The sequence below is a fragment of the Dasypus novemcinctus genome, chromosome X (genome assembly GCF_030445035.2).
Source record: "Dasypus novemcinctus isolate mDasNov1 chromosome X, mDasNov1.1.hap2, whole genome shotgun sequence".
Lineage (NCBI taxonomy): Eukaryota > Metazoa > Chordata > Mammalia > Cingulata > Dasypodidae > Dasypus > Dasypus novemcinctus.
In genome coordinates, this window is record NC_080704.1 from 117,762,244 (window position 1) to 117,786,829 (window position 24,586).

The window sequence follows — 24,586 nt, forward strand, 5'->3', positions numbered from 1 at the left end:
GGATTATGCAGACTACAACTATAGGTTATACAACTATCTCCTTTCATCTTCCACATTTATTATAATGAAGTAATGCAACTGAGGGCTGCCAACTGTGTAACCAGCACATGGAATATTTCCCACAGGAATATCTTTGTTTTACAGTGAGTATTTTGCAATGATGCCTTTATTAAAAAAAAAAAAAAAAAAAAAAACTACATGACCTGCCCTCGCTATTTGCTTGAGGAGAGCCAGTTTAAAAGGTTAGTTCTTTGCTAATGTTGTTTGCTGGTACTTCACACTGTTAAACAATTATTCCACAATGCAGTCTTAAACCATTTCTTAAAAAATGGCTAAGTGAGTCACCACAATTCAGCTGCCTAGACACCATAAATTAAAACTGAATCATGGTGCAAAAGCTCACTCTGCTCTTCAGTACTGAATTTATCTTGTGAGACTAATAAAGAACTCAAAGACTGATAAATCAGTTGAATATTGAAATCTTATGGCCATTTAGACAACTCTCAAATATTATTAAGACAAGTGGCATATATATTCCAAAGGCAGATCATTAAAAATGTATTTTTATCCTTAACATTTGTGTCTGATTTCAGAAATTAAAGAACTTTTAACTAAATAATGAAGCCACACAAAGGCCAAATACAAGAAGCCACAGAAGAGTATTCCTAGAGTTAACGTCTCCATGCTATGGACTTTCCATACTGTTCTCGTCTTTCTCTTTGAGTTCATTGGTTTACCTGTCCCATACTTCAATAAGGTAAGACCAGAGTGATAAAGGAATTAAGTATTTCTGTTTTGAAACACATTTTGGAATAGCTAAGGCAAAGCTATGGCAGTTGAAGTGGAGCCTACAAAGTGTCACAGAGTACAGTCTATAAACTCCTTTTTTTTTTTTCAGATTTATTTTTTATTTATTTCTCTCTCCCCTTCCCCCACCCAGTTGTCTGCTCTCTGTGTCCATTTGCTGTGGGTTCTTCTGTGACCGTTTCTATCCTTATCAGTGGCACCAGGAACCTGTGTTTCCTTTTCTTGCGTCATCTTTTTGTGTCAGCTGTCCATGTGTGCAGCACCATTCTTGGGCAGGCTGCACTTTCTTTCGCGCTGGGCAGCTCTCTTTATGGGATGCGTTCCTTGCAAGTGGGGCTCCCCTATGCGTGGGACACCCCTGTGTGGCAGGACACTCGTTGCACGCATCAGCACTGCGCATGGGCCAGCTCCACATGGGTCAAGGAGGCCCGGGGTTTGAACCGCGGACCTCCCATGTGGTAGGCGGACGCCCTGTCTATTGGGCCAAGTCCGCTTCTCTATAAACTCCTAACACAACTGACATGTTCCTGCCAGTGCTAGTTATTCCCACTCTGAACCTCTGTCATTTTTCCCCTTCCAAATTCAGATAAGCTGTAGGTCTATTGCTATATATATGTGTATATGTATGTGTGTGTATATGCATGTGAATGAGAAAAAATGCACTCTTTGTGGATAAATAAGTTAACTACAGAAGCCTGAATACTACTATACTCACAATGGCACAAGTCTGTCAATTTCCCAAAGGAAACCTTTTTGATAGCTTACCTCCTTTGTTAATCATGAGTTAGCATGCTTCCTAAGCAGCTGAATTCAGAAACAGCTAATTCTGCCCTGTTGATGAAAATCTTTGGCCAGGTTCAAGATTTTTCTGATGCTGTTTAATTGCTGGACTTCAGCACTTAGCTATTCGAGAACATTTGGTTTAATTTCTTTATACTTGTAATTCAAAAAAATATATTAAAACATAAGGACCACTAGATTTTTAAGTTCATAATCAATTACAATTAAATTAATCCTCACAAGACCAGCAATACTAGAGAGGCAGCACTGTATTCAGGGTTTTGGTCCTGCTTCAGCTGTTTCCCAGCTCTAAGTCTTGGAGCAAATTAAATAATCCTGAAGGTCTGTTTTCTCATCTGTAAAATGGGAAAGTTGGAACCAGATTTTAAGATACCACAGGCCAGTAACATTTTTAGAAAGAAAAAAGGATGGTGGTGGGATTGACATAGGGCTGTCAAATTTTTGTCAGGAATAGACATCAAAAAAGCAAAATAAGACAAACAAAAAACCCTACAATTTGTTATCATCACTTCATAAAATGAAAAATATATTTAATTCCCCAAATTAGAAGGATATATCTTATAATAAAGGGCAATCTTTTAAACTGAAATAGTTTAGCCTATTGTCCTTATTTTCCTCACTTCACCATGAACCAGTAAAATCTTCTTCACTGCCAAGCATTGGTTTAAGAATCTTTATTTGGGAATAAATGGACTAGGTAATTTTCAAAGTCCAAGGCTTAAACATGATGATTCTAATTTTAGGTGCTTTCTTGTATTTCTTTTATTCTATATTATGGTATAGAGAGTAGTTGTCTCAATGAAAGATAGTGCAAATACTTAAATTTTTGAAGATCAGAAATATACTTAAATCAGTTTGAGAAATAGCCACTAAGCTAGAATAAGTTTCAGTTTATTTGGGCAAGTATAAACTGCTACAGATTTAAATTCATCAATAATAAAGAACAATTCATTGCATACTTACTGTACAGGCATAACACTAAAGCCTTATTTTTTTTCCAAATTCTACTCAATTTATTCATTTTTTTAAAAATATTACATTCAAAAAATATGAGGTCCCCATTTACCCCCACCGCCCCACTAAAGTCTTATATACACTCTCTCCTTTACTCCTAAAAATAATTCTGTGGAGGAGGTTTTATTAAGCCCATTTTACAGATAAGGAAACTGAGGCAAAGGGAAGTTAAGTAACTTGTCAAAGACACACCTCCTGTAAGCCTCAGTAGTCAAGATTGGAACCCCAATCTACGACTCCATTTTTTTGTATTATTCAAAGAAAAATATTTTATTTGGATTTTAATGATTACTTCCCCTTTTACAAATGAGTGGCAAATGCTTTAAATTTTAGACGTTGCACAGGGTAAAATTTTTTCTTATTTTACTTTTCCAAATATTGCCTTTTGAACAGAAATATAAATATTGGTAGGGTTTTTCTACTATAAAGAGAGAACATGCTTGTTGATACAGTAACTTGGTTTTCTCAAAAAAAAAAAAAGATAAAGTTTCAAATTTGAATTTTTAAAGGCCAAATACTTACAGATTTCCTCTTTTTTTCCTTAGGAAGAGCACGTATATCTTCTGTGATTTTAATCTGAAATAAGAGACAACATTTATGAGTACAGCAATATGAGAAAAGAACTCCTTTTTAAAGAAATCTGAAGTGCTGTTTCATTTTACCTGTGTACCTTGGCCCATGATAAGCCAGGTACCAAAAGAAAAATAAGAAATGACTAGAGATGAGCGTCTGACTAGATGCAGTATGATTAGGCTCTCGGAAAAGTATCTAAGCCAAACACTAAAAGCTGGTAGTCAAAACTATAGAAAAGTGAGAAGTAACAGGAGTCATGTTTTTAATAGTTTCATTTGTACCTTTAACCCCATCACTTACCCACTTACCCACTGTTAGGATAGGAGTAAAGCTCAGAGAGAGAAACAATGTATGACCATAGCAAACTTGTCAATCTACCAAGACAGGCATCCCCACCCTCAAATGCTTATAGGCACCTAGCTATTTTTCCAATCAAAATCCAAAATGAATAATTTCATTTGAGCAATGAACGTTTCTTTCAAATTCAAATACAGCAATGGTCTAAGAAGACACCTAAAGATATTTTCATCTTCCCTGAATTTATATAAAGATCAGTTTCGTGACATTCTTCAGGATATATGTGCCAACAAGGTTTAGGATCAATTTACAGTCAAGGACTGATCTGGTTTGGATAAGCCAGGAGAAAACTAGTAAACAGCTGAATAGTCCAGGCAGTAAAACAAGGCCCTTCAGTGAATTTGATATTGCTTACTTACATTTCAACAACACTGGGGGCATACTGGGCATAATGGCATGAGTCTAGAGAAGAATTGTGGCTTTATTTCCATCCAGTAGTATTCAACACTACTTTCATATAATTAAAACATCTATACATCCCAAGAGAACTCATAAAATAAACATCCACATAATTGTAATTACTACACTAACTAGTTGGAGTTAATTCTGACAGTTAATTTTCCCCTTTGATACTATTAGAAGGGCAAAGGAAGATTTGTACCCAGATCTACACTAACTAGAACAGTATGCCTTTTGCTTATGAGAACTACTTTTCAACTTCAAGGTATAATCCAATATCTAATTTGGGGGAGGATATGCTGGAGACAGGATCAGTACATGTCTGAAAACAAATAGTTAAATATACTTACAAATAGAACGCATGCTATAATATTTTCTTCTCTCCCACAGAGGTAAAATTTTATATCAATAAGGAGGAGAGGGGCGTCTGTACATACATACCAAAGTAAGGTTCAATGAGTTCCCAAGGAAAAGTGCAGAGAAGAAAAACTTCATATTTCTACATACAAATGTATATATTTTTCTGTACAGATGATTCACATAACTGAAAAACAAATCCAACCTTGTATAAAATGATTTAAAGATCTATATGTGGTAGGGAGTAGTGGTGGAAAAATATAAAACTATCTACTAGTTTATTTGATTTGGACAGTATTTCATCAACAAATACTTTCAAAGTATAGTCAACACTTAATCGTTTGCCCTGGGGAGGGAGATATGTGAAAGGATAATCTAAAGTATCAGAGAATTCACTCAACTGGATTAGAACCCCAACTTCAACCTTTTACTCATCTCCGGTCTCAGTCCCAAATCAGTAGGGCAAGAAGAAGCAACTCTCATGAAACATTAACACAAAAGAAAGATACAATTTTTGTCCCAGTGCCTGAAACCTAAAAGGACATTTCTTTCATGAATTAAAAAAAAGAAAGAGACATAAACAGCTATCCAGCAGGTAAAAGGTAACCAAATTAAATCTTCAAAAGCTGACCCTCCTTTCACCAAATCCCCCCTATAAAATGAGCATGCTCCTCTTAAAGTCATTCTATTAAAATAAATGGAAGAAATAACAATATAAAAGAATTAAGCAAATTACCACTATGCAGGTTCTATTTACAGATGATCAAGAACAGAGATAATTTGGCTAAAGTTATAATGAAAACTTTAGTCCCACTTTTTACTTTTAGGGCTATGCAAGTTTTTCTAATATAAAGAAATTAGAAAGCCTCAGAATAGCAGTTTTAACAGACCAAAGCATAAAATATGGTTTCTTGCAACTTAACAGTAACCCAGTGGCATAAAAAAAAAAAGAGAGAGATCATACAAGTTCAAGAGTTTATCATCTTACAAAGGAAATAAAGGAGCACTGAGAAAGCCTGACTCAATGAATGACAGCAAAACAATGCCCATACTGTTAACAAGAGAGTAATTTAGGTAAAAATTGAAACAAATTCAGTGTAGTGTTGTTCAACTTAGACACCCTTATATTTTGGGCCAAACTTAAAAATGAACCATTTTTTTATTTTTACTTTTTGGCCTCTCTGAAAATAAGCTACTCAACTAATATTTTGAAAAAAATCTTTTGGAAGTAAAATGTAATAAATTTGTGATAGCAAACTGTTGGAAATTCTTTAAGCATGATTCATCTTCGTTGCATGTTTCAAAAAAGAATAAAAAATATTATAAATTTCTTAGCATTTGGTCATCAAATCTAAAGTAAATTCTGGCAAATCACTTTTAAAACACTTTGCTAAGCAATGATCTTTTATAGGTCTTGTTTCATATAAACATTTATAAATCATATATTGGGAAATACTAGTGGATGAAAACTGCCATTCAAACCTTGAATACGGTTCAAAAAATAATATAGGTACAAAACAGTATGTAAGACACCATTATACATACATGTATTTGAATGTGTATATTTGCACAGAAAAACTAGTAAAATAAACACTAAATATTAATACTGGATGGTGTTAGGATTACAGGTGATTTTCATACTATTTAATATTTTTTATATATTTTTGTATTTGGTGTCAATTATCATTGACAAATTTCTATAAATAAAAAATGTATACTTAAAAATTAAAGAAATTTCAAAGGAACAAAAAATGACTCATAAAATAGGATTATACAACTAGTATAAGCAACTGGAGAGTACTGCTAGAATATAAGATATAGTAGAATCTTTTTTTTTAATCTCTTAAGAATATATGTCATCACAACACAAACGAAAGTTCATTCAAAATGGATTAACAACCTTAATATAAGAGATAAAACTATAAAACTTTTAGAAGAAAATAGGGAAATATTTTCTGGGTCTTGTACTAGGTAATGGATTCTTAGACCTTACACCAAAAGAATGAGCAACAAGAGAAAAAAATAGGTAAACTAAACACCAAAATTAAAAACATCTGTGCAAAGAACATTATTAAGAGAAAAGACAAAATCCAGAATTGAAAACAGATGCTAATCATATATCTAACTAGCAGTGTAGTAGTATGCAGAATATATTAAGATCTACTACAACTAAATAACAAGAAAACAAACAACGCAATATTAAATGGGCAATGTACTTGAATAGATATTTCTCCAAAGAAGATACAGAAATGGCCAATAACCCTTGCTATTGGGGATTATCTTTATGAACCTTTTCCTGTGAAACTGAAACTTAGTCTAGTATTATATACTGCCTAAGAGTTACCTCCTGAAACCCTCCTTGTTGCTCAAATGTGGCCTCTCTCTAAGCCAAACTCAGCATAAGAGACATGATTCCTGGGGATGAGACTCCCTGGAAACAAGAGATCATTACCAAGCACCAACTATTAATATATCTGGAAAAAGATCTTGACCAAAAGGGGGAAATGGAAAATACAAATGAGTTTTTATGGCTAAGAGATTTCAAAGTGAGTCAGGAGGTCATTCCAGAGGTTTCGCTTATGCAAGTTTCAGCAGGCTCTTACTAACTGCCCACAGAAAAGTATCTCAAATAGTGGGGCTCCTGAGGACTCTAGAGATATCCAAAAACTATAAGAGGGGAAGACAGCTCAGGAATTCGGCACCCTGTCAGCGGGCCTTACCTTGGAATTTATGCTCCCCTGTGTAACAGAGTTAGACTCATTTATAGGTTCTCTACACATGGCTCTTCTCACCCTTTTATTTGAACTTATAATTACCACTATACACGATAAATATATGTCTCAGAGACTTAAATCTTTGGTCCATCCATGTACCAGCTGGGCCCCAAATCTCAACAGAGTTGCAACACCTACTCTCCAGTTCATTGGACTCACCCAGGACAACTAACAAGGAGATGATGGTGCACAACACCCATCCCAAGGAACAAAGTGTCTGCAACTGCAAGCAAGATATCTCCATCCATCTGCCCATGGAATCTAAGCCCCCTCTCAATCAGAATCAAAGTGGGCATCACCATCCCAAAATCCTCAAGATTGGGGAATGAACAATGGACTAAAGTAGACTCATTATTATTCTACTGTAGTCTTATTATTATTATAGCAATGGAAGAACTTATATCATTGATATAACAGCAGTGGCCACCAGAGGTTCTGAGGGATGAGAGAGGGAAGAATAGATGTAATATGGGGGCATTTCCAGGACATTGGATTTGTCCTGCATGACACTGCAGTGACAGATACAGGCCATTGCATACTTTGTCATGACTTACAAAATTGTGTGGGACAGAACGTAAACTATAATGTGAACTATAGTCGATAGTTAATAGCAATGCTTCGAAATGGGTTCATCAATTGTAGCAAATATACCACACTAATGAAGGATGTTGTTAACATGGGAAAGTGTGGGGGTGGGGGTGGGAGTGGGGCATATGGAAATCCCTTAAATCTTTTATGTAACATTTATATAATCCAAAGCTTCTTTAAAAATAAAACAATAATAATTTCTAAAAATGGCCAATAAACACATGAAAAGATAGTCATTAGCGATTAGGGAAATCATATTAAAACTACACTCACTAGAATGACTATTAAAAAAGAAAATAGTAAGTGCTGTCAAAGATGTGCAGAAATAGGAACCCTTGCTCATGGTTACTGGGAATGCAAAATGGTATGGCCAAAACAGCTTGACAATTCCTCAAGAATTAAACATGGCACTACAATACAACCTGGCAATCTGGCTTCTAGGTATATACATGGAAGAATTGAAAGCAGAGACTCACACAGATATTTGTACACCAATGTTCATAGCCAAATGGTGGAAACAACCCAACTGTCCATTTACACACGAATGGATACACAAAATGTGTTATACACATACAATGGCATATTATTCAGCCATAAAAAGGAACAAAATTCTGATACATGCTAGTATCATAGTTGAACCTTAAAAACATCATGTTGAGTCAAATAAGTTAGATACAAAGGGACAAATATTGTATGATTCTACTTACATGAAATAACTAAAATATGCAAATGAAGAGAGAAAGTAGAAGTACAGGTTACCAGGGATAGGAGGTGACAGAAATGGAGAGTTAATGCATAATGGGTATAGAGTTTATTTGGGGTAATGGAAAAGCTTTGGTGATGAATGGTGGTGAGAACAGCTCAACTTTGTGAATGTGATGAATCCCACTGAACTGTATGCTTGGAAGTGGTTGGGATGGAAAATTTTATACTGTATTAATGTTTCCATAATTAGAAAAAAGACCAAGACAATTAAATGCAATATATGATCTTGGACTAGACCTAATATTGGAGAAATAAAGGCATAAAAGGACATTATTGGGAAAACTGAAAACTTGAACATAGACTGTATGCTTTATATTAATGTTAAATTTCTTCAACTTGATAACTGTACTTGATTACATAAGTGAATAGCACTGCTCTTAGGAAATATACATGGAAGTACTGAGGAGCATGGTATATCCAACTTACTCTCTAATGTTCAGTAAACAGAAAAAGACAGAGAGAAATAGAAATAGTGAAATAACAAATGTGACAAAATGCTAAAAGTTGGTAAATCTGTGTATCTGGATATGAGTTATATTAGAATTCTCTGTTTTGATTTTGTACTATTTTTGCATCTGTCCTGTAAATTTGAAATTATTTCCAAATAAAAAAAGTTTTTTTAAAAATAAAAGAATATATGTGAGCATGAGTGATATAGAAGGATTAAGTGTTCATAAGATTTTGGGACACTTTGATTCAGAAATATTAAGGCAGATTAGAGAAATGCTATAACCTAAGAAAAACTACCCAAAATCTATTGCTTATAGTATTAATATAATGAGTATACAGAAAATTCCAGACTGTAGTTTCATGGAGAAGTTAGATAACTTTAAAAAATGTTTTTAAAATATTCAAACATTAGAAAATATGTAATATGAGAAGTGAAAATGCCCTATTTATCTAATCTCCAAGAAATAACAGCTATTATTTAATAGTTTGGTCAATATTCTTGCAGAATTTTTTCCTAAGCATTTTCTAACATATACAATTTGGAAGCAAAAACTAAATCATATGCTCTATATTGGTTTTCAACTGGCTTTAACAAAAACAAAAACCAAAAAAAAAAAAAAAGGCTTGATTCTCTTATACGTCTTTCCATGCTGGAACACACAGATCTACCTAATACCTTTAAACAGTTCTATTGTATGAACATATCTCAGTTATGTCTGATTAATTTTTTCTACTGATGGATATTTCGGATCTTTCTTATTTATCAACATTAGAAATACAACAATGAACATCGTTATCAATATAACAGAGACAGTACTTCTATAAAATATATTTCTAGCAGATTTGAGTCAAAAGGGTATGACCATTTAAGATTTTAGTCTATTAAAAACTACCCTCCACAGAGAATGGATGTATCTCAAGTGGTTAAGCGCCTGCTTCCCATGTACAAGGTCCTGGGTTTGACCCCTAGTACCTCTTAAAAACAAAACAAAGAAATAAAACTCAACTCTCACTGCGGAGTGGATGTAACTCAATATTTGAGCACCTGCTTCTCATGTATGAGGTCCTGGGTTCAATCCCTGGTAACTCCCCCCCCAAAAAAAACAAAAACAAAAACAAACAAACAACCTCCAGGACTAGAAGCTGTGACAGTCCAGTAACAATGAGCACACCTAATACCCAGATCTTGGGATTCCAAATATCATTATCCAATAAAAGAAAACAGGGATCCTTTGAGAAATGTTTGATTACAATCTAGGGCAGGAAATATACAGCAGGAGCCTGCCATCTTCTGGTACCAGAAATTAAGGACAAGTTTTAAAAAATAAAAGATGTTATGTCAAAATGACAAAGGCAGGGGAATTCCAGTTGACCAAGATGGCAGTGTGAGACACCCCAGGATTGGTTCCATGCCCACACAGAATCTTTGAATAACTAGCAAAAACTGACAGGGCCATTCCTCCTCACTGCCCTGAAAATAATTAAAGGGTTACAGTAAAAGGGTGAGCACTAAAACAAGAAAAAGCAACTTAAAAGTAGTAGGACTCAACAACAAAAAGACATACAATCCAATTAAAAAATAGGAAAATGATTTGAATAGACATTTCTCCAGAGAAAACACAAATATCCAATAATCACATGAAAAGCAGCTCAATGTCACTGGTCAAAAAGGAAATGCAATTAAAAACCATAATGAGATACCATCTCATCCCCACTAGAATGGTTACTGTTTCAAAAACGGAAATTAAGTGTTGGAGAGGATGTGGCAAATAGGAACATGTGTACACTTTTGGTAGGAATGCACAATGGTGCAGCCACTGGAGACAAAAGTTTGATGATTCCTCAAAGAGTTAAGTAAAGAATTACAATATAACTTGGCAATTCCACTAGTAATTGAACTAAAAGAACTGAAAGCAGAGACTTGAGCAGACATTTGCACAGTGACATTCACAGCACCAATATTTACTATCGCCAAAAAGTGGAAGTAACCCAAGTGTCCACCAAAAAATGAATGAATCAACTTAAAATGTGGTATATACATATAAAGGAGTATTATTTGGCCATAAAGAGAAAAGAAATTCTGATGCATACTAAAATATAGATAAACCTTGAAGGCATCATGTTGAGTGAAATGAGCCAGACACAAAAGGACAAATACTCTATAAACTCACTTAGGTGAAATAAGTAGAATATGCATATTCATAAACTCAGAAACTAGAATACATGTTACCAGGGGCTGAGTGGGGAAGGGCAATGGGGAGCTAATGCTCAATTGATAAAAAGTTTCTTTTTGGGGAGATGGAAAAATTTTAGTAATAGATGTTGGGGATGGAGGCACAACTTTGCATATGTATTTAAGGCCACCGAATTGTATATTCAAAAAGGGAAATTTTAGACTGTATATAAGTTACCACACATACACATACACACATATACCAATAGAACTGTACAAACACAATGAGTGAACCCTAATGTAACCAGTTTGACTAAAGTTATAATAATATTATTTCGTGAACTATAACAAAGGTACTAAACTAATGCAAAATATTAAGAACAGAGAGGCCAATAGAACAGCAACAATCCCCCAAGCGCAATGGCAAAGACCAACAAAGATGGATGGTCCAACAACGAGCCCTTGATACTGACGGCTCCAATTATGAGCCTATGTGCCTGAAATATGAACTAGGCCTAGAGCTGCAGGGTGCCTAAGAGTTACCTCCTGACAGCCTCCATGCTGCTCGAATGTGGCCACTCTCCAAACCAAACTCAGCATGTAGATGCATTGCCTTCCCCTGAACATGGGGCATGACTCCCGGGGATGAGCCTCCCTGGCACCGAGGGATTACCACCAAGCACCAGCTGATGATGTAACAAGAAAAAGACCTTGAATAAAGAGGTCAACTCAGACCGGCAGAATATCTCAGCCTACATGTAATATCAGGTGTTAAAAACCACTTTTTGACTTTGGATAAAAGGGGGAAATGGAAAGAACAAGTGAATTTATATGGCTATGAGTCTCCAAAGAAGAGTCGGGAGGTCATCAGAGGGATAATGCTTACGCACATCTCAGCAGGAACTAGAGACAACCAAGGTAGATGGAAACCCAGGTGCTGATTCTCCTGAGGGCTGCAGAGACCCACAGTTTCTATAGTCAAAGCAGATGGCTCTGGAGTTCAGAGCCATGTCAGTTGAACCTACTTTGGAGTTTGTATTCCTGAATGTGATGGAGTTGGACTCAGATATGACATTTCTACACAAGCCTCTTCTTTTACCGGACCTGTAGTTGGCATTAGGGATGGTGTATACTCAGGAGACCTGAATCTCTGGACTGTCCATGTGAGGGCCAGGTTCTGGGCCTTAGCAGACTTGTAGTTCCTACCCTCTGGTTTATTGGACTTATCCTGGCCAGGTGACAGGGAGGTGAAGACGGCCAACCACACCAGGGAGCCAAGAGTGCCTACAGCTGCAAGCAAGAGAATTGCAACCATCATCCATGTGGAATCTAAGCTCCCTCTTGATGTAGAGGGTAATTGGACATAACTATCCCAGGGTCCACAGGATGGAGGAATAGAGTATGAATCAGAGTGGACTTAGTGGTGTTCTGCTGGGGAACTATTTTAGTAAGGGAAAAAACTGTAGTAGTGATGTGGAGAGGGTGACCACAGTGGCTGCTGATAGTAGGGAAATGGAGGAAGAGATACGGTGTGGGGGCATCTCCAGGATTTGGAGTTGCCCTAGGTGGTGCTGCAGGGATGGATGCTGGATGTTGTGTGTCCTGTCATGGCCCACTGGGTGGACTGGGGGACAGTGTGGACTACAATGTGGACCACTGTCCATGTGGTGCATCAGTGCTCCAGAATGTATTTTCCAGGTACAGTCAACGTGCCGAATGATGGAAGAGGTTGTTGATGTGGGAGGGATGGGGTGGTATATGAGGGATCTCATATTTTTTGAATGTGACATTTAGAATATAATACAGAACAAAAAAAAAAGAACAGGGAGAGGAGGATATATGGGAACTCTGTACTTTTTGCATATTTCCATAAAGCTATAATTGCCATAGTTCAAAAAATGAAAAATTACTGAAAAAATGTAGGAAAAGTTCATGGCACCCTTGGGCCCCACTCCTATACCCTTTCAAGCTCAGTGCAGACCCTGCCTGTGCTCTTGGTTTTGGACCCTGGCCTTATTCTGCAGGGAACAGAGTAAACCCTATGTACACACTGGGGTGCATATATGCTTGTGCCAACTTCTCTCATGGCAGCCTTAAGGACTGAATGAGGACACTCATCTCTGGCTTTCTGTGCTAGTATGAGCCCTGCATGCAGGTCACTAAGTGAAAAAAACAATGAAATAAAAGTAGCCTGAAGCAAAGGATTACTGGCTTTAAGGCCTACAAGAGAACATCTGGGTCCAACTCCATCATATTCAGGAACACAAATTCCAAAGTAGGGCCTGGTGACAAGGCACTGAACTCCAGAGCTAACTGCCATGATCGTAGAACCTGTGTGTCTCCGTAGTCCTTGGGAGCACCAGTACTTGGGGCTGTATCTACTTTGGCTGTCTTTGGACTCAGATGTGAACTTTCTACACATGTGTCTTCTGTTACTTTTTTCTTTCTTTTAATCCCCCCACCTTGCAGCCTTTTTTTTTTTCTGTGTGCTGTCTGCTCTGTGTCCATTCGCTGTGCGTTCTTCTGTGTCTCTATTTATTTTATTTATTCCCCATTCCCCCTTACCACTTGCTTGCTCTCTGCTCTCTGTGTCAGTTGCTGTGCTCTTTGGCGTTTTTTTTCGCTTACTCTCTTTGTTGTGTTACCTTGCTGAGTCAGCTATCCGTGGTGCTTGCAGGCCAGAGGCACTCCACCGCGTGTGAGGGTTGGGCAGCTCTCTGCAGCATGTGGGTGAGCCTGCCTTCACAAGGAGGCCCTGGGACACGAACCCAGGGCATCCCATATGGTAGACGGGAGCCCAACTGATTGAGCCAGAGCCTCTTCCCTCTTCTGTCACTTTTATTGAACCTTGAACCTGTGGTTGGTGCTGGGGTTGGTGTATACCCAGGAGACTTCAATCTCTGGACAGGGCATGTACCATCAAGGCCCCGAGCCTCAGCAGAGTTGCAGCTCCTATCCCCCAGTTTGTTGGACTTGCACAAGGCAGCTAACAGGGAGGTGAAGATGGTCAACCACCACACCAGAGAACTGAGAGTGCCTACAACTCCAAACAAGAGAATCGCATCCATCAACCATGTGGGATCTAAGTCCCCTTTCAATAAAGTGGTGGAATGGACATCACCAACCCAGGGTCCACAGGATGGAGGAATATAGATTAGTGTGAACTTACTGGTATTCTACTACAGAACTATTGTGACTAGTAATGGAAGAAACTGTAGCACTGAGCTGGAAAAAGTGGCCATGGTAGTTGCTGAGGGCAGGGAGAGGTGTGGGGGCATTTTTGGGACTTGGAGTTGTCCTAAACGATATTGCAGGGACAGATGCTGGACATTATATATCCTGCCATAACCCACTGAATGGACTGGGGAAGAGTGTAAACTACAATGTAAACTATAATCCATGAGGTGCAGCAGTGCTCCAAAAATGTATTCACCAAATGCAATGAATGTGCCACAATGATGAAAGAGGTTGTTGATGTGGGAGGAGTGGGGGTGGGGGGTATGTGGGAACCTCTTACATTTTGTAATGTAACATTTTTTGTGATCTATGCATCTTTGAAAAGAAAAAAGACAATTTAATTTAAAAAAATTTTTTTTAAAGAGAATACCTGGGAGGGGGCGAACATATACCTGCCAAAAAAGGGAATTCCTAAAGCCAGTAGCACATGTCCAGGACAAGCTGCATGTTCAGAAAAGGCCAGAGAAGACCCTGTGTTGTTGCCTACTACTACTTCTATATAGTAGGGGTAAATTCTGAAAGGAAGCATTAGCCAACACAGAGAGACCTGTGAGACACTACCAAGCATAACAACGAATTCATTATGTGAGTCCCAGAAGAAGTAAGGGAGAAAGGGGCAGAAGGAATATTCAGTGAAATAATGGCAGAAAACTTCCCCAATTTAACCAAGGATATGAATATATACATTCAAGAAACACAACGAACCACACCTGGGTAAACTCAAAAGGATTCATCACCAGACACATTATAATTAAACTGTTGAATACCACGTACAAAGAGAATCCCGAAAGCTGCAAGAGAGAAGCTACATGTCTTGTATAAGGGAACATCAAATAAGATGAAGGGAAGCGGACTTGGCCCAGTGGTTAGGGTGTCCGTCTACCACATGGAAGGTCTGCAGTTCAAGCCCTGGGCCTCCTTGACCCGTGTGCAGCTGGCCCATGCGCAGTGCTGATGCGAGCAAGGAGTGCCCTGCCATGCAGGGATGTCACCCGCATAGGGGAGCCCCACGCACAAGGATTGCGCCCCATAAGGAGAGCTGCCCAGCGTGAAAGAAAGTGCAGCCTGCCCAGGAATGGTGCCGCACACACGGAGAGCTGATACAACAAGATGACGCAACAAAAAGAAACACAGATTCCCATGCCGCTGACAACAACAGAAGCGGACAAAGAAGATGCAGCAAACAGACACAGAGAACAGACAAACAGGGTGGGGTGGGGGGGTGGGGGGGTGGGAGAAATAAATAAATAAATCTTTAAAAAAAAGATTCAATGAAATTGTGCAACTAATATGTTCTGCAAAATGAGCAATGTATCAGATTGATACAAATTTAGACATGTGCGATATTTACAGTAAAGTTTTTAAAGTGTTAAAAGAGCTACCTTATCTGTACTCTCTGCAAAAGAAATCAATTACCTTAAAAATATTCATATTCACATTCTTTGAAGTGTTCTTGCTCCTGAAACATTATTCTTGTCCTTCCTTCTGCCAAGATTTCTGCTCAAAGGCTACCTCTTCTGGTGCCTTCATGAATACCTCTAGCTAAAATTTCTAGCCTTTTTGAATTCCTTTAGCATTTTCTTTGTATTTCTCTAATAGCTTTTACCTTGTATTATTTATGAATTTATCTTAATTACTTATCTAAAATATAAGCTCATTCTAGGTAAGGATTTTCTTGTCTCTTTATCCTACTTTGGCTTGTAAATAGGCATCAAATATTTGTTAGAATGGATAAGAGAAATAATTAATACTTGTCATAGAATACAATTGGTTTATGTCATTTCTTTTTTCACAGTATCAGTTGCCACTTCATTTGTTCATAGTTACTTTTAAGCTAGGATTTTTTAGGTTATCACCTTCAATATATGCTTTGGGAAAGTATTTATGACACAAAACCACCATTATTTTTTAGAATGATATTTGAATATTGTCAAACAGATAGTCCTTATTTTGAGTCACAACCCACAAATTAATCTTTCCTGTGCTAGAACACATGTTAAATTGTATATCCATAACAGTAGGTCTTTTTTGAACAGTTAAGTCTGCAATATTCTGAGGAAAATGTCCTTAAAATTCTCTTTTATCTGTTTTGAAGCAATGCTTATTTATACTAGACCCACTGTATTCAACAAATACCAAAGGCAGGGTCTAGTTTGAGTGCTAAGAGAAATATTCCAATCCCAGCTAATAATTCTGTTATCACCAATTTCGTTACATAACTTTTCCCTCTATATTTAGTATGATAAATTAGAAAAATATCTAACAAGGGCCTAGCCCACAATGTCTGTACCAGACTTCATCTGGGACAAGAAGATAAAGTACATACATACAAATTCCATTCCTTACTTGGAAAGTTGTAGCAATTCAAGGTTGAAATAGAATTTTAAATGAGGTAGTGAACTAGTTCTAAAAAAGACTCCCCCACCACCATACCAAATAATACAGAAGCTAAAACAAGGCCTGCTTTCTAGAACATTAGGAAAGCCCCCAAATGTGCTTCCCTGAATAGTAAAATTAAGAATTTCTTTCTAATCAGTTTTGATGATAGTCTTACTCTTAAAATAATCTTGACAAACTAGAAAAAAATGAGTATGAGCATGTAGGAAAACAACATAAAGAAGTGTACTATTTCTAACCTATCAGTTACCTAATTTAATATTACAGTATCAACAGGGAAATACATTCTCTTTAAAAGCTCCTAATATATCAATTGCATTTATAAAAGAATTTTTAAAAGTCTTAAATATCAATAGTTCATACTTTTGAGGTTTGCTAAGATGTAGCTTAATATTGTTTTAAGACTATTATGAAACAACCACTGGAGGGGGACATTTCAATAGATAAAAAGTACTCTCACGCTCATAATTCTTGACTCAGGGATCAAGAATCTTACATTACTGATTTTTAAATATTTTAGACAAATAGATTGCATAATATCAAATACTGAGCATGTTAAATCTCTACCTTTCAAATGTATTCAAGAAGTGCGTTGATACATAGATAAGTCTGAACTTACAAGGCTTTGATTAAAATGCTAAAAGACCTGAACAATACTTGAAGTGTTTGATACTTTAAGTGATCTTGACCGGAAAGTACTCCTATGTGACAATCAAAACTTTCCACAAAATCTGTGCAATTTTTACCGGAATTCACATTTTATTTTTTGAAAAACACAAAAACATGATTACTAATAAATGCACACAGAAATGACTAACATAAAAAGCATTAAACACTGATGAAGAAATAATTTTAGGAGAAAAAAAGCATATTAATCTACCTTAAAATTAAATATGGTCTGTTACAATAATTCTCAATGTATCATCTTGGATCACCAGGTTCCTTACGGGTATTACTGTTTATAACAGGGATTCTTAACCAGGATTCCATGGACCCCTTGGTCCATGGAAAGATTTCAGGGGGTCTGTGGGCTTGAATTTAAAAAAAATCAAATTGTCTTTATTTTCTCTGACCTCTAACTGAAATCTAGCATTTCCTTCACTTATGAATGTATGCAATAAATAAATTACAGTAGTATTAATTTCATCTGAATGGCAAAGGGGTCTGTGGAAGAAAAAAGGTCAATAACCCCTGGTTTATAATATTACACCCATACTTTCATTTCTGCATGGATAATTTACATTTACTAAAACTGACAGCAATGCACTGGGGTTCCATCAAAAGTAGTGCCAATTACACTGATGTTTATAGTGGTTTTACCTAAAGTAAACTGTGGACTGTAGTTAACAGCAATATTTTAATATTCTTTCATGAAGTGTAACAAAGGTACCACACTAATGCAAAGTGTCAACCATAGGGGATATATAAGAACACTATATTTTTACATGACATTCATGGAAAGCAACACCTTTTCTAATTTAAAAAATATATATATAATAATTTTAAAAAAACATTAAACTAAGTGAAAGAAACCAGACACAAAATACTACATAATGTATTATTCCATTTATATAAAATGCAAATATAAATACATTTATAGTCAGATTAGAGTAATGGTTATGTAGGGCTGAGGAAGGATAGAGGGATTAAGAGGTGACTGTTAAGGGGTGTGGAGTAATGAAATTATTTGAAAGTTTGTTGTGGTGATGAATATACAACACTGTGATTACACTAAAAGCCACTGATGGTACACTTTGGATAGATTGTACACTTTGGATACATTGTATGGTATATGAATATATCTCAATAAAATATATATATATATATATGTAGACTATAAGACAAACTGTTACTCTCTGGGTTGTAGATTTTTAGTTTTATCCTTATATATTTCCTAAAATGTCTATAGTGAATATATTATTTTTATAATTTAAAAGTAAAATAGAAAATAAAGTGCCAATTTTTCAATTAATTATAGTGTGTATCTGTAGATTTGTGTGTTGACAATGAATATGGTTCATAAGTGTTTGGCTCTACTCAGGTGTCAAGTGATACTGTAAAAGGAGCCTAAAGTTGACATTAACAGTGCTAGGTAATGGTGAGACACTTCTGTTTTTAAACTAGACTCAAAGTAAAATAAGTTCCCTTTTCACTCATGGAATATAACCAATGAAACAAAACAAAATGAGGTGGCTTTTTTCTTACTAAATGATAATATTAAATGTTTCCTAAAGCTAAGCATCCTTATGGTCCTCTATGTCAAAAAGTGCCTAACAAAAATTGACTATTACAAGCAGGTGAATAGACAGTATCAAAAAGCCAATCATTAGAGGTTTGGCTCAGATGAAAATAGAAATAATTCCTTTAAAGAACAGGGCTCCACTTACATACTATTAAAACAAAAAAAAAAGAAATGCCAGATGGTATCTGTATAAGATTTAATAGGCACCACTTCATACTCATACTTTTCTACCTCACAATGAAAATGTTTTGCAGCTGACTAGAATCAGCCCCCAAGGAAAAAGAGGCCTACCCCAGAAAAAGATATCACAAGTAAAAGACACCAAAATGGGCATTACTTCTTTAATATCTGTAATTACTATACCCAGAGTCCTGCTTTCCACACAGATGATCAAAGTGATAATGAAGGGAGAGTGTTTAGAAGTTAGTTCTCTATCAGTACCCTACAGTTTACAGCCTGAACTCTGGGACCAAATACTCAGACTTCAGAGGATATCATCTTACCTAAGGCTGACCTGCTTCAGACATTTCAATCAATTGTGATATCACATTACAAATGTGTACTAGCTGACTTCAAGAGGATCCCAGAAACAGATGAAGTAGATAGAGGTGCTCCTGAGAGCTACGGAGACACCCAGGTCCTACGGCCATGGCAGATGGCTCTGGAGTTCAATGCCTTGCCATTGGGCCCTACTTTGGAATTTGTGCTCCTGAGTGTGATGGAGTTGGAATCAGATGTGACTTCTCTACACATGCCTCTTCTATCACTTTTACTGAACCTGTGGTTGGCACTGGGGTTTGTGTATGCTCAGGAGACTTGAATCTCTGGACTGGCCATGTGCCAACTGGGACCTGAGCCTCAGTAGAGTTGCAGCACCTACTCTCTGGTTCGGTGGACTTACTCAGGTCAGCTAACAAGGAGGTGAGGATGGTCAACCACCATTCCAGGGAACCGAGAGAGTTAATAACTTCAAGCAGGAGAATCCTACCCATCAGCCATGTAAGATCTAAGCCCCCTCTTGATTTAGAGGTGGAGTAGTCATCACCATCCCAAGGTCCACAGGATGGAGGAATAAAATACGGATTACAGTGGACTTACTGTATTCTACTATAGAATTATTGTGACTCTAGCAATAGAAGAAATTCTATCATTGATATGGAAATGTAGCCATGGGAATTGCTAAGAGCAGGGAGAGGGAAAAAGAGATGTGATGGGGGCATTTTCAGGACTTGGAGTTATCTTGAATGACATTTCAGGGACAGATACAGGATATCATAGGTCCTGCCATAACCCACTGAATGGACTGGGAGAGAGTGTAAACTACAACATAAACTATAATCATGCTGTGTAGCAGTGCTCCAAAATGTATCTATCAAATGCAATGAATGTGCCACACAAGGAAAAAAAAAAAAAGTAGGAGGCACAAAAGGCTTAATCATTTCTTTCCCTCAAAGTTTTCATTTCAAAATATTTCGGGCAATGAAGTATCATTAAGTAATCTCACTTCCTGTAATGCCCACACATCTAAAAAAGTGTCCTTCAATAACCTCTACTGGGCCTAGCAGCAAGGAGTTCACAATACTAAAAAAGTAACAAAAGAATTCAGCTGCTACATACACAATTCCACCACAATATACAATAATACATTTACTCAAAAATTAATCTGTTTTTTTCCTCCAAAATAAAGGGAAATCTACCTGTGGTTGCTAGTTAACCCAGCTGGGTTGGCTTGATCCTTGGATGATTCGGTTAAGAGGAGGATGAACCCATTACCCAGCTTGCCAAAGACTGCCCTGGTTTATGCCTGTTGTTGCAAAGTAATTATTAGTAAAGTCCCTTTTCATTTGCAAAAATATTCCTAGTGATGACCTTATTTATAACCCTACTCTGGTTCCACCGAGAACAGTGCAATAATGTGTGGCTACATCAGCAGAAGCCACCTTTTACTACTGGAAAACACTTCTAAGTACATACTACTGATTGGATTGAAAATCATATATGATAAGCAAATATCAAAAGCAGTAGCTATGAGCTTTTAAACACACACAGAGTTCTATATTCCATGTGTTTTGATAATATCAAATTACTACAATCTCAAATACTTTAGGTAAAATAGAAGATTTATAATTCCCTTCTAAAATCTAGATTAACACCTTAACTGATGATTTAAATTGAAGACAATTCCTCATCTCACAAAAAGTACACTTGTATTTTAGGTGTGTAAAATGGGGAAGCAGATTTGGCTCAACTGATAGAGCATCTGCCTACCACATGGGAGGCCCAGGGTTCAAACTCAGGGCCTCCTGACCCTGTGGTGAGATGACCCATGTGCAGTACTGATATGCGCAAAGAGTGCCATGCCACTCAGGGGTGTCCCCCACGTTGGGGAGCCCCACATGCAAGAAGTGGACCCCATAAGGAGAGCCGCCCTGTGCGAAGAAAGTGCAGCCTGCCCGGGAGTGGTGCCACACACACGGAGAGCTGACACAAGATGATGCAACAAAAAAGAGACACAGATTCCCAGTGCCACCAACAAGAATACAAACGGACAGAGAAGAACACACAGCGAATGGACAGAGAGAGCAGACAACTGGGGCAGGGGGTGGGGAAAGGGGAGAGAAATAAATAAAAAATAAATCTTAAAAAAAAAAGTAAATGAGAACCACTGTAATTTTCACAGTAGTTACAGTTACAAACGTCAAATGAGGGAGTGCAGATTTCCCATCCAGGGAAGCTCTGTCACATTCCCCAATGGAACAGCAATAATCCCCCAAGTGCAATGGCAAACACCAACAAGGAAGGATGGTCCAATAATAAGTCCTTGATACTGGTGGCTCTGATTATGAGCCTATGTGCTTGAAATATGAACTAGGCCTAGAGCTGTAGGGTACCTAAGAGTTACCTCCTGAGAGCCTCCATGTTGCTCAAATGTCATCACTCTCTAAGCCAAATTCTGCATGTAAATGTATTACCTTCCCCCCAGCAGTGATGTCTACTCCACCTCTATATCAAGAGGGGGCTTACTACTTTGGAATTTGTGCTCCTGAGTGTGACAGAGCTGGACTCAGATGTAAGTTTCCTACACATGCCTCTTCTGTCACTTTTACTGAACCTGTGGTTGGTGCTAGGGATGGTGCATACTCAGGGGACTTGAATCTCTGGACTGTCCATGTGCCAGCTGGGTCCTGAGCCTCAGCAGAGTTGCGACTCCTACTCTCCGGCTCATTGGAATTACCCAGGTCAGCTAACAGGGGGGTGAAGATGGTCAACCACCACACCAGGGAACCGAGAGTGCCAACAACTGCAAGCAGAAGAATTGCATCCATCATCCGTGTGGAATTTAAGCCCCTTCTTGATCCACAGGTGGAGTGGACATCACCATCCCAGGGTCCACAAAATGGAGGAATAAAATATGGATTAGAGTGGACATACTGATATTCCACTATAAAACTATTGTGACTAGTAATAGAAGAAATTGTAGCATTGAGGTGGAGAAAGTGGCCACAGCAGTTGCTGAGGGCAGGGAGAGGGAAGAAGAGATGTGATGTGGGGGCATTTTTTGGGACTTGGTGTTATCCTAAATGATATTGCAGGGTCAGATGCTGGACTTTATATATCCTGCCATAACTCACTGAATATACTGGGGAAGAGCATTAACTACCAGATAAACTATTATCCATGTGGTGCAGCAGTGCTCCAAAATGTGTTCACCAAGTGCGATGAGCGTGCCACAATGATGGGGGAGTTGTTGGAGTGGGAGGAGTGGAGTGGGGGGGTGGGAGGTATATGCGAACCTCTTATGTTTTTTAGTGTAACATTTTTTGTGATGTATATATCTTCAAAAGATACAATTTACAAAAATGATGGGGATGGGGTGGAGAGTGGGTTATATGGGAACCTCTTTTGTTTTTTAATGTAACATTCTTTGTGATCTATTAACTTCAATTTTAAAAAGTGTAAAAAAAAAATGAGAACCACTATAAGAAAATATCTCCATTTGTAGCAGGGGTTCTTAAAAAGGGGTCAATGAGCTTGAACTTAAATTTTTTTAAAAATCCTTGTGGGACATGTTGATGTACATGTTGTTAAATAATACACAGTATACCATGGACTTAGTAAGGGGTCTACGGTTTTTACCTGACTGGCAAGGGGGTCTGTGGGACAAAAAAGATTAAACCCCTGATTTATCGTTTATTCATTTATATGAATTTAAAGACCGTAGTCTTATTTAAAAAGTTGTGTTCAGAGAAGCGGATGTGGCTCAAGTGCTAAGGCCTCCACCTGCCATATGGGAGGACCCAGGTTTGATCCCTGGGGCCTCCTGGTGAAAAAGAGGAGGAAAAAGTGTGCCTATGTGATGAGCCAAGTGCCTGTGCAATGAACCAGGTGCCTATGCAGTAAGCTGAGTGCCTGCGCAGTAAGCCAAGTGCCCACGTGGTAAGCCGAGTGCCCACGTGGTAAGACAAGTGCCCACACGAGTGCCCGCATGGTGAGCCACATGCCCACACAACAAGTCGAGTGCCTGCACAAGTCGAGTGCCTGTGCAGCGAGCCAAGTACCCGTGCGGTGGGCCAAGTACCCGTGCGGTAAGCCAAGTACCCACACAACAAGCTGAGTGCCCATGTGGTGAGCCAGTGCCTGCACAAGTGAGTCATGCAGCAAGATGATGACACAACAAAAGAGAGATGAAGGAGAGAGTCAAGGAGAAGCACAGCAGAGGCCAGGAACTGAGGTGGCACAATTGACAGGGAAACTCTCTCCACATCAGAGGTTCCCAGAATCAAATCCTGGTCAATCCTACAGGAGAAAGAGGAGAAGAGAAGACAAAAAGAGAAATGGATACAGAAGATAACACAGCAAATGAACACAGACAGCAAAAACAGCAGGGCGGGGTGGAGGGAGGGGAAGGAAGGAAAAAAAGTGCTTTAAAAATAAAAAGTGTTCACCCTTTAACTAACTTTAAAAGCCAGAGGAAGGGGTTCGCCAAATTTAGCAATCAACTGCGGACACTCTAACCTTGCATAACCTTTCACTTACTGGCCTTGTAGACACACATCTTACAATAACTACTTTTTGTCAAGAAACTAAAACCAACTAAAACTTCCCACCTATGATTTTCTGGAAAATACAGTTTAGCAATCTTGGAGTCACATACCAAATGAAGTATTTAATTCTGAATCAATGATGATAGACTAGAACACAACTTAAGAGTTTCCAAGGTAACCTAGATCCTGCAAACCTAAGGAAATTTTCAGATATTTATAAGTTCTGGCTCTTGTAATACAGTCTGTGCCTAGCATAGTCTAACATTCAGTTTACTAAGAAAGATTTTATTTAAAATGCCCTGTCAGAAAAAAAAGACCACAGATTAATGGGACAAATGTGGAAAGCTCAATATAACACAATACCCCAGCTGAGCAGCAGTCTAGTCAGGAAGTTTGGAGCCACTACAAGGGAGCCAGCTGGCCTGTGTTCAATTCCTGGCTAATAGAGATGGGTGACTCCAAGTAACTTATTTTTGTCTCATTTTCTACAAATATAAAGTGGAAGAATAATAATACCTATTAAAGTCATTGTGAGACTTGAACAAGTTGATCTCATAATCCTGGCCCTTATGAACTACCTTTTAGTTTCTCAAAAGCACCAAGTTTA

The 24,586-nt window shown here is 37.8% G+C and overlaps 1 protein-coding gene across 12 annotated transcripts in view; it reads right to left on the reverse strand.

Moving 5' to 3' along the window:
• Positions 1–24,586, reverse strand: part of ACSL4 (acyl-CoA synthetase long chain family member 4) — a 124,285-nt gene that overhangs the window by 72,765 nt on the left and 26,934 nt on the right. For all 12 annotated transcript variants that reach the window (XM_004472925.5, XM_058291266.2, XM_004472926.5 and 9 more), the window contains one exon: positions 3,145–3,198. Coding sequence is in view for 4 of the 12 variants with exons in the window: in XM_071213259.1 (XP_071069360.1) it covers positions 3,145–3,198 (54 nt within the window). In the remaining 8 variants the exon portion in view is untranslated. The remainder of the gene's footprint in view (positions 1–3,144; positions 3,199–24,586) is intronic.